The sequence below is a fragment of the Coffea eugenioides genome, chromosome 11, assembly GCF_003713205.1.
Source record: "Coffea eugenioides isolate CCC68of chromosome 11, Ceug_1.0, whole genome shotgun sequence".
NCBI lineage: Eukaryota > Viridiplantae > Streptophyta > Magnoliopsida > Gentianales > Rubiaceae > Coffea > Coffea eugenioides.
This window is the reverse complement of record NC_040045.1, coordinates 46,207,081-46,218,531: the sequence shown is the minus strand read 5'-3', so window position 1 is coordinate 46,218,531 and position 11,451 is coordinate 46,207,081. Positions and strand designations below refer to the sequence as shown.

At 37.2% G+C, this 11,451-nt stretch overlaps 2 protein-coding genes across 3 annotated transcripts; one reads left to right on the top strand and one right to left on the bottom strand.

Annotated features, from left to right (window-relative positions):
- Positions 1-365: 365 nt before the first annotated feature.
- Positions 366-1,143, bottom strand: LOC113754333 (dr1-associated corepressor). Its single transcript, XM_027298717.1, has one exon. The coding sequence runs from the start codon at positions 1,083-1,085 to the stop codon at positions 591-593; it is 495 nt and encodes a 164-aa protein (XP_027154518.1). The 5' UTR covers positions 1,086-1,143; the 3' UTR covers positions 366-590.
- A 1,395-nt stretch (positions 1,144-2,538) lies between these two features.
- Positions 2,539-6,234, top strand: LOC113754487 (transcription and mRNA export factor ENY2). 2 transcript variants are annotated; one of them, XM_027298928.1, is made up of 5 exons: positions 2,539-2,729; positions 2,877-2,967; positions 3,128-3,222; positions 4,627-4,703; positions 5,821-6,234. In XM_027298928.1, coding segments are annotated over exons 1-5 (339 nt in total). In that variant the 5' UTR covers positions 2,539-2,727; the 3' UTR covers positions 5,895-6,234. The 2 variants fall into 2 exon arrangements, with proteins under 2 accessions (XP_027154729.1, XP_027154728.1); XM_027298927.1 differs by lacking the exon at positions 5,821-6,234 and adding an exon at positions 5,387-5,771.
- Positions 6,235-11,451: the final 5,217 nt, after the last annotated feature.

The following is an 11,451-nucleotide window of genomic DNA, read 5'->3' as shown; positions in this document are numbered from 1 at the left end:
CATTTGACTTGCATTGAATTCAAATGAAAAGAAATAAGACAGCAAATAAATCTCGATTGTTTTGGGATCTCTTTGCAACCCACGTCAAGAGAATCGTGCAATATTAAATATGTTCAGCCCCAGCAAATGACAGGGAGAATTAAAGAGAGAGCCCCTTCCTAGTAGTATTCCTCAGATGAAACCGTCTCAAAAAACTCCTAGCCAGGACTTTCAGATTTCTACACATGAGCATGCAAGCCGGCGTTCAATCAGATAAAAGCAGGATTGCTTGGGATCCCGTAGCTCTTATCTTAAGTAGAATTAACACTTAAGCTCACCTTCCAGAGTGTGCAAATTTCAGGCAAGCATAATCCTGCATTTATATTTAGCTGCAGCACAACCAGTCAGCTCTCTGTGCATTTCACAAATTTACCTACTAATTCAATGCCATAAAAATATAGCCACATAACCCTTTTCTACCAATTACATGATGGAAGCATCATAAAAACTAATAAGAGGCATCAATAAACTGAAATTGGGGTAATAATCATACAGGGTCCAAGTGTTCGACGACATAAAACCGAAGAATAAAACCGAAGAATAGCAGAGACCTAATTACATTTATTAAAGAAAGCATCAATCCTGCGTGACCCAGGCGGAACAGGCTTGTCACTGGAGCGAGGACGGGGCCGATCCTTGGGCAGTTGATCGGAGGGCTGAGCAGGCGGCGGAAGCGAATCGAGGAGGAAATCACTAGTGGGCAGATGCCTTTTGACGGCGGCACGGAGGTGCTCCAGCTTTATAGTCTTTTTCTTCTTCTCTAACACAACCTGAGCTGATTTCTCGGCCAGGAACTGGAGGAAAAGCTGGGTGGAGTTGGAGATGAGAAACACGGCTTCTGAGTTGACCTTCTTGATTTCTTTGTCCAGTTTCATGATTTTCTTGACTCGGTGGGTTGGAATCCCGGGTCTGTGGGTTTCTTCGGCTGCGTTTTGTTCTTCATGCTCTGCCATCATTGGACTTCGAATCAAATCAAACGGGTTTGGATGTGGATTTCGAGAATTCGACTCAATCTTCTGTTTTGGTATTTCCGAGCTCCAGTGCATGTTTTGTTGGCGGGAAAATTTGGGGATTGGTAATGGACGATTGCCCGCGAAAAGTTTTGGTCATGTTGGCGGCAGAAGGGGTAGCATTCCCGTGCGCTCCGTTGCCTGCGGTTCACTGGTCGCTTAGCCAATGAAATTACAACTGTGTTTTGCAACAAAAAATAAATAAATAAATCTAAGATGTAATTCTCACTAATAAGAGGGACTTATATTGAAAATTCAACTGGTTCACGTTATAGTGATTAATAGTAGCTAGTAGCTACTTTTCTTTTGTTTCAATTTACCACTTTAGGTTTGTTTGGACAGTCATTTATTTGTCAAAATTTATTACTTGTATCATTAACATATTTTTTAATTATTTTTTTTATTTTATATGCATCACATCAAAAAAATATTACAATATTTTTTAAAAAAATTATCCTAAATAATCTACTATCCAAATACACTCTTTCTATTCCAATTAGTGCTCTGAAATGTCCAACTTCTTTTTTTCGAATGATGGAAATATCTTAAATTGTGTGGTTGGTATTACTTTTAATCTATCAGAGCATATTGCTCTTTTTCTGAAATGTCACAAACCATCTAGAAAGTACAAAAAATAATGTGTTTCAAGAGTTTTTTATTTTTTCTTTTAAAAAAATTGAATGATAATTTGTATTAGATTTGTCATTTATCATTGTGACGTACTTATATGACTAGTAATTGAGTAGCTAATGACTAAAATTAATAAAATTATTATCAAATAATTTTACCCCAAGTTACCATTCTAATACAGCCCACGTAAAATATCTTTTATACTCTATTCTGTGTATATAATGAGCATGTAAATGCCAAATGCACAATGAAGAAAAAATAATTGTATCACCATTTTTATTTCAATAAATACAAAAAAATTCACTAACGATTGTAAAAATTTGGACTTTGTTTGTAATATGTGAAATAGTTAGCATTAGTAGGATTCAATATAAATTTTTGGTACCTTCTTGCAACAGGCATACATTGCGATTTGTTCTTGTTCACACTTTCAACTATTATTATGCCATATCCATATTCTACGCATATAAAACATTTCAATGTCAAGATTGAAGCGTAAAGTTTAAAATTTTTACTCTCAAAAAATCTTGCCTAATTTTTTTGAAAAACAAACTCATCTAATAAAATTGATCTGTTTTCATCTTTCTCTGTAAAATTGATCTGTCATACGTGACTATTGCTTTGCCAAACCCGGGGTCTAGTCAAACCAAAATATATATATATATATATATATGTTTTCTCTTTCTTCCCTTTGACAGTTTATGGTTTTAATAATCACTTTATTCCTATTTGATGGAGAATAAAATTCTTGGGCTTTTTTGCCACTTTTTCAGAATTTCCGTGGTTACATGTAATTCCTATAAACCCCGAAGGCCATACATGAGAAATACAATCCATTCCATAACACGGATAAATTGAAAGAAAAAAATTGAAAAAAAAAAAAGAGGCAGGAAATCGCCGCAACTCTTTCCTTCATACTCGAAGAATCACCGACTTATCGCTGTATAAATACGAAATAAGACGAAAGTTGGAGACTTTCCGATTGTACTTTGTTGCAGCTGCTCATCCAAGCTCTGTCCATAAAGCACCCAACCGGTTTTGGTTAATTATGTAATCATCGACATCATCAGATTCTCTAGAATTTTTACTTTTTCATTCTTTTCTCTTTTGTTTGGCCCTGTCAAATTGTTTTTTAATGATTCTTGGTTATTTGATTTTGAATATTCCTGCAATGCTTTTGGGGTGCTTGAACTAAAGGAGGTCTTCAGTTAAACGTCCACCAACTCCAGATGCAGAAGAAGAGGAGCAAGATCGAGAACCTACTCTTCAAGAAATTATTAATATCAAGGTAATCGTTCGTGTCTTTCGTCTAATTAAGTTTTTCTGCTTAATTGGTGCAAGGTTAGTTATTCATGGAACAGCTTATTTTATATCTCAATTTTGTAAATTGGTTGCGTAGTTTGGATATTGAATTATTGGCTGTAATTTATGAATTTGCTACATTGCAGCTAATAGAGAGTGGAGAAAAAGAAAGATTGAAGGAGCTTTTGAGGGAAAGGCTTGTAGAATGTGGTTGGAAGGATGAAATGAAAGCTCTTTGCAGGTTTTGGGACATTCCCCCTCTTTCCCAGTTTTCTAACTTTTGACTAAATTTGCGCTTCTTCTGGTTCTTAGAGTGCTAGTAACTGAAATGAAGTAGCCTTTTTTGTCCGCGTCATTATCTGCATCTTTACTTATCGAACTTGAAGCTATTGATTCCAAGTATTTAACTACCATGGTAGTTTGCATGGATTTCAAACCTTCCAATTTTATAGGGAGAAAAGAAAAAAAGAAATCCCATCCAATTTCGACTCATTTTGAAATCTAAATTTTCAAGGCCTGACCTTTATTGTCTTTTGCCCCTGGTCGAGTGGTTCAGTGGTTGCATCCCTTGAGTTTTCAGGGCAATGTGGCACATATTAAACCATTTTACCCCCTTGTGTATTGAAAGAAAATGGCCTCCTGCTGTCTTTTTCAAAAGAGTCAATCACCAAAAAGGTCACCAAACTTTTCAGAAGTTCACCAGGGAGAGAAATCAACAACTTCTTGAACTTAAACTGTTTACAGTACATTATCCTTACCTTGTGTATACTGGAAAACCCAATAGGTCTTGCATGAAAGACGCAAGTGAGGTGTTAGAATCGACCCACAGCTACTTTATGATGTAAGATTCCTGTTGCTGGTTGTCGTTTAGACAGGTTTTAGAGGTCGTTTTTATGCATACAAAGCAAATATCCTTCTCATCTAGTAGTGTGCTTTAGTACAAAGTTTATTGCAGAAAGTGAATTAGCCAGGACCTTGGTCGTTTATTAAGTCAAATGCTCAAGAACACTGAAGTTTGATGTATCCATTCTCGAACCCTCTCCCTCCTTTAACTCTTATAGTCCATTCTAAAAATCTCTATGTATTCGACATTAAACAACTTAAAAGTTCCAGTTCACAGGTAAAAATATGCATGTGCAGATTCTTCACTTTCCATGCATGTGCTTTGGTGAGAGATCATAACTTTAGTGGGTACCTCTTCCTGACCAACCTGCACTTTGGGATCCTGTTGCAATTCCTAAACTTTAGCACCAACAATTGGCTCACTCTGGTTAATAGAATTTTTTTTTTGCTGACAAAACTTAAGCGTACATTGAAGAAGGAATGTTTAAGAAAATTGCTCTAATCTTCTTTTGTTGGCTGATGTAGAGAATTTAATTTGAGTGAAAACCACATTGATTTCTATATTTGGTATGTAAAGAGCTGTTTCTAGATAGTAGTGATAAAATGTTACTCATTTTTTGTGAAAGGTTACTTATCCTTTCTAAATTGAAGGCTAAGTTGAGTTCTTTGAACTTGAGTGAAATGCTTATGAATCATAATGAGTTCTCGGTTGTGACTGTTTGTTCTTGTACAATATAAGATGTAGTTAAATTTTTCTTGCACTCATAACACCTCCATATTTGAAAAACCTGTCTTTCACAAGGGCTTTTGCAAGGAAGAGAGGAAGGAATAATGTAACTGTGGATGATCTTGTTCACGTCATAACCCCAAAGGGAAGAGGTAGGTAAATTACTTATTTATTCATGAAATTTTGATTTTATTTTTTACCTTGAATTTCATCTTTCTTCTTTGAATTTTTTAGACAATATAAACTCTCAACTTTGTGTTGCTTTCTTTTGGTTACGTTGTCAATTAGTTCATTCCTCAAGTTGATGTAGGTTGCTTCCAGATGGGACAGGGCTCTGCTTTTGATCACTAGCATGTTAAAATACTTGCGGGGCAATTAGTGCTGGTGAATGGATTGCATTCTGTTCACCTACTTGTGAAATTTATGCATTTTGCTCACCCCTATCATCCTTTGGCAATGTCTTCCTCTAAAATCCTGTTTCCCTTCTCATTATTAGTTTTGGCTTGCGATTAATTTTCCCTCCTGCAATCAAGGAAACTTCATTAAAGGAAATAAGATAATACAAAAAAGAAAGAAAATTCCCTCACAACTATTATTTTTCCTTCCTCAAACATCCAAACAAATGAAAAAGTTTGTCTGGATCTCAATGTGTTTGTTCTTCCCTCTTTTTCCCTTTCTGCATGTGTTATTTAGCTTTTCATTTTCTGGGATGGTGGTGTATGTGTAGAGGTCGGTTCTCTGTGATTAAATGTTGGTTAGGCATGAAAAAAAATTGACCGTATATTGCTAAAGGCATGGAAAGCGTTGACTGATGTATTGCACATGTTTTTCCAAGGCAACTACTGTGTCCTTTGTTTAAGGAACCTCCACTGGACTGTGCTTGGGCATGAGATATTTAAAGGACCCAATTTGACCCTGGCAGTAGTACAAATATCTAATCCATCTGCTGCAACTCTCTAGGTCAAAGGTTAAAAGTGAGACTGGTGGGATGATGGTAATTATTGTTGTGGTCATTGCCCTCCTTCAGTGCTGATAAGGATGGGGATGCTATGAGAGTTGCAATGTTGTGCATTGCGTGGGATAGAGATAAGGAGGATGAGGATAGAATGGTTCCTGCTAGCTCCCTAAAACTACTGTAATAATCAGCAGGGCACGTGTCTGCATGAATGCAATGTTCTCAATTTTATGAAGAACTAAATGCGAGATCTACATTTTAACTCTTTCTTCCAATGTAATGATTTTTCTTTTTTGTCTTTTTTAATTGCACAGCATCCATTCCTGATTCAGTGAAGGCAGAGCTACTACAGCGTATCAGATCGTTTCTTGCATCAACTGCTCTGTGATTTTTAAGTTGTGGAATTTTCAGAGTGCCATCCAATGCTAAAGATGTTGCTTGCAACTTAAAGTTAAACTTGGGAATGCGCTTTTCAAGTGTAGGCAATGAAGTTGGCTTGGGAGAATTAATCCAGTGAGCGGGGGCGGGTGTGGGTCTGGTGGGATTGATCTGTTGTTACTTTCCCACCGCTGTTCTGGAGAAAAGTGTAATGGGGTTTCTGACATTATTATAAATGGACTCGTGCCTGTACCGAGTCTAGGGATATAGGAATATACACATGTGTGTGTGTGTGTGTGTGTGTGTGTGTGTGGTATTTATAAATGATTCTCCAGGTTTTCTCCCTCCTTGATTACTGCTCATTTCAATGGGGGCTGTTCTTCTTGGGCTTGTGCATCGACATTTATACATTTAGTGTTGTTATGATGAATGCCTGGTTTCCAGCGTCGAGGGGTTCGGACAGCTTTAAAACAACTTTCTTTACACAAGTAGAACGCCTAAATATCCAACCCACAAGCAAGTAACCCGCGAGTTTGATTTTAATGGAAATTGTTGTACACGTGGCATAGACGGAAGGTTTGTACACAGTGTTCTACTAAAACTTGCCCTCTTTCAATATGGTTGACTGACTGCGGGAAAAGCTTGTGAATACGACTCTTTCCCTTCTGAATACTCTCCATATCATATCTATACCTTTTGATATAAAATATCTCCTATATATATACGTACCTCGAGAAGGCAAAGTTCAAAACGCCCCTTGGATCATTAATACCAAATCATATCGTATACGCACGAAACCAAAGTCATTAAATCTCAACAGTACTCCTACGTACTTGGAGATTTATAGCTGTGTGTGTGTGTATATATATACAGGAGCAACGGGCAATGGCGGAAAGCAGCAGGAATTTCTGCTCTTTTGTAGAGATGTCCGGAAGAAGAGGTGGCGGGGCCATTCAGAGACTGACCTACCACCCTGTGGCTGGTTGGTTGAGTGGAATCCAACATACCGAGCAACTCAAAACTTGTTGCTCTTCTTCAAGCTTAACACGTGTTCTCTTTTACTATTACAAATAAATATTCTGATTCCCTCGTCTCATCTTGGATTTCCTTTTCCCCTGTTAAAAGCAGCAGCAGCAGCAGCTTCAGGAGGACAGATTTGACTAACACAAAGCTTCAGGAGGACAGATTTGATTAACACTTTCACATTCTGATTTTTGCACTGTATTTAGTTTATATTGATTATTACATTCCAAGAATTCAAACAGATAATCGACGCGTATTAATTCTTACAGGATTGCCTTGCTGATCATTAATCATTGCATCTGGCATGTGAAGCCAACAGATCATCGACGCGTAAAACGCCTTTCAGGTTCAGGTGCTACTTTTGTTTCGCATTGCTAATAGAATTCACAGAATTTCAAAATTTTCTTTTCGAGGTTAGAAACACACAAAAATAAAAAAAAAAATAAATAAATAAAGACACGTACTAGGTAATCGAAACTTCTTGATTTTTTTACTGTCTAATCCTACCAGAGCGCTCCACGAATAACAGAAAGAAAACCAGCAGCATATATAGCAGCCAGTTGATGATTCATCCTCATAAGTCCTGGCAATTCAGAGGAATGAATATACATGCATGGTTAGTGACCGCTGAATATAGACGTATGGATTGCCAGAATACAAAGTAAGTAACTAGTCCGGAGACAGATACGTGATTGGATTAAATGTTGATGGATCCAAAATTGAAAGCGAGAGCTGGTTGCTAGCTGCCCCAGTCGCACTTTCCACCTGCCACATTCTTTAATGGGTAATCAGTGGTTACTAAGCTGGCAGTTTCGTTAGGATCACTCCTCCATTAGTGGAAAGAAAATCTCATTAAGCAGGCCAGTACTGATCGATCGCCAGAGATGTTTTTTAAATACCATTCCCAGTTTTTAGTGTAGTAGAAGATGGAGTGCCTGCGTTATTAATTAAGTGCTGGTCTTAAATAATTGTGGGCACCCTTCTCCACTAGAGGAGATCATGCACAGAAGCTGCTTGATTAGAAAATTTCTAAAAACCATGATGAGCCTTCTAGTAGTTTGTACTCCTCCGCAAGAACTGGCTTCATAGTTCACTGGGTTGATTTGCATTTGATCATAAAAGTATATTATAAGCAGCTCAGCTGCATCGACCACCCCTGCTGCCACCTACATGTTCCTCTGATATCCATCCATTGGTGAATTTGGTGTGAGCTTTATGATAATTTAAGAGCCATTATGTGAGTGTTTCCTCCAGTGCCTAATCGGACTGTGCCTCATGCTGGTGTTAGTGGGAAGCTTTTTCGGGCATGGCTTTTTGTAAAGCTTTTCGTGATAGTTTAAAAAGGGATAGATTTTGCGGGTGGCAGTTGTCCACGAGTCTGCTTTTAATTTTCTTTCATTTTGTATTCAAGATTATGTTGCTGCATGAACACATCGCCATAAATTCAAGCTCATTGGACGTTCATATGACCCCATCCCTAAGCCTATTGGGGCTTGGGAGGGATGTTTATGTGATGGTTTCATCATTCAATTAATTTTTATTTTTAGGGGATTGAATGAGAGGCGATTACTCATATACTACGATATTTTACGCTTTTGCACTATATATATATATATAAATCCTTTTCCTCCTTGCATATATGGAGAAAGATAAATAGTCACTTTTTTTTTTTTTTTTTTTTTTTTTGGGTTTGGGATTCACATCGGTGGTCCAATGACAATGCAAATTGTAGTCTGTAATATGATCTCTCTAGGGAGTGGAATATTAAGAGCGAGACTTGTGGCCGCGACCAATGCCACAAAAATAAGTCAAACATTAATTAGTTACTAGTTATTTTTTACTCATCAAATAGAATACATAACCACCACGTAATGCATGACACTGCAAGTTTCATTTCTTTTCAAGTCTGCCAGCCGGTTACTTTGTTGGTAAGCATCTTGTCGAGTGCAAAGGGGCCAAGTGGTTTGCAGCGAAAATACCACAAGTACAAATGAGACTATAAAGCACCTTTAATTTGCGAGACATATTAAACATGCAAATTAAGACCGAGATATTTTACCATGCATGCATGTAGGCACACCTAATCTGATTTTGCATGAAGTTGACATCATGTGTGTCCAAGTGATTTTATTTTGTGGAGTATATATGTTCTAGTTCTACTACATGGAGCAATTGGCTATCCCTCAGGCTCTTGATTGCAGTACTCTTCTATTAACTAACTTTTCAAGTTGCTATCAGCACTCTTCTAAGATTATCAGAATTGTACAATTGCGAGCAAAGGCTCAATGGAGTTATACAAGTAGTGTATTTGGACATTAAGGAATCAAACAATCCTCATCTTGGATTATGCCTAAGACATATGAGTTAATCCTATTACATACATAATTATATTCCTTACTAACTAAACTAAACAAAGGGAGTGCATACGAAATAACAAACTTAATTGGTAAATATCTTCCAACACAGTTGCTAATCTCGTATCATGAGTTTTGCGAGAAAGAATGTAGTTGAGCGTACGATGGTTATTCATTCTACTTCAAATTAGGTTCAAACAGGTGCCACGTCAACCACAACTCCCGGAAGGTTGAAAGTTGAACTGACATGTGTGATTTTGTTGCTGCTATATATGAGTTTGGATTATGGTATCCAGTGAATTATGACAGGACAGCATTTTTATTTTTTTTTACCTGTATATGCTTTGGTACCAACCCTCAAAAAGGGGCTAAAATATATGGATTAGAGCCTCTTCTTTAATTGTGTTTAGTTGTTACAATTCTCATAACTTTTGGCGTGCGTAAATTCAAATGAATAAATTGTATGAGTTGATAGAATTTATGCTTACACCAAAATTGTATTATTTTATACCAAATGTTGTAAGAATTACATATTTGGACGCGGAACACGAGTGAATTTCTCCAAAATATGGAGACTTGCATTTTCTGAATTTCTCCATTCACGCTACTTTCGACTTGTGATTAAACTAACCCAACAAGGAAAGATCTAAGGATGATAGATCATATTCTTAGACCAGGCCGCCAGGGACGGGGAACAAGAGAAGTGACGTAGAGGTGTTTTTGCCCGAATGGAATGTTGACAACGTCTGTCGTGCCCTACTCTCCGGTGGATATACGAAACTAGAAGTGCTATCGAGCCGAGTCGAGCTTGAGTAGCACCATACTCGAGCTCAAACTCGATCGAGTAAAAAAATTTGGACTCGAGATCGACTCGATGAAATAAAACTAAACTCGAGCTCGACTCGTTTGAGCTCGAGTAAATATCAAGCCCGAGCTACTCGAGCTCGAGTTTTAAAATAAATCTATAATTTTTTTTAAAAATATATAATATATAATATAATATAAATATATATTATAAATAAAATATGAAAACTCGATTAAGTTCGGCGAGCACTCGAGTACTTATTTCTTGAGCTCGAACTCGACTCGTTAAATCTAATGAGTAGCTCGAGCTCGATTTTACCGAGCTCGAGTCAAGCTTTTGATCAAGCTACCCGCGAGCAGCTTGACTTGCTAGCACCCCTACACGTAACTAAATATATCCTAGCTAGGTTTCCTTAACCTGGTCATCCGGTGGCCCACTGGAAAAAAAGAAGCCAACTCAACTCAGATTCATTTTCAGGCCATCTGGGACACGCCTGGATGTATCCGGAGAAAAAGTAAGAAAGGAGCAGATCGAGCACACGATTTTGGGCTGGGGTAACGAAGAGTAGATCACCTTGATGTTGGTTCATAGTCACACCTTCTTCCCAGCTACTTCACATCGAAGAATCAGAAAAAGGGGTCTCCCGGGCGGGCATGGTCTGCTTTCAAAGCAATAAAGACTAAAGTGCTTCCATTTTTACACACGTTTTCGGCCTGCAATTGCGCTTTTGCAAATGTAGTAGGATCACTCAGTTCGTCAAATTTTAGATTTTGAAACCAATCGATGCATCTGCATGCTTACAGCTACGAGGTACAATTACCTGTGATAGTGGACACAAATTTCTTTTTGGGTATTTATTTTCCTTTTTCGAGCAAATAACAAAGCCATCAATAATTGCTACAACTTCTATATATATATATATATATATATATATATCATTTTTTTTCCATTTATACAACACCGATTGGTTCTGGAGAGATCCCTGTCGCCCAGGCACAAAACTACAAATCGAAGTCATGCAAATTTAAGAGACGGGACCTTGCACTAGTAGAACTCAAATTTTTGAGTCTAATGATCATATTAATGAGTAGGGTTATATATAGAACTAAACAACAAATAAATAACTCTAAGACTCAAGAATAGTGTCTCTATGGACTCTCTACCAACTCATCTCGATTCTTTTTAAATATATATTCCAACAAGTAACCCATTTATAACTCGCGATACGCACTTGAAGAATAAAAAGTTATCACACAAGTAATTATCGAATTACTAAAACATCAATTCCTACACAAGGCAACTAGTATAAGTATAACTTGACTCTAATAAAATTACTAGTAAATAATTAGATGGAAACTGCTAAACTTAGTTTATTTGACGTTGGT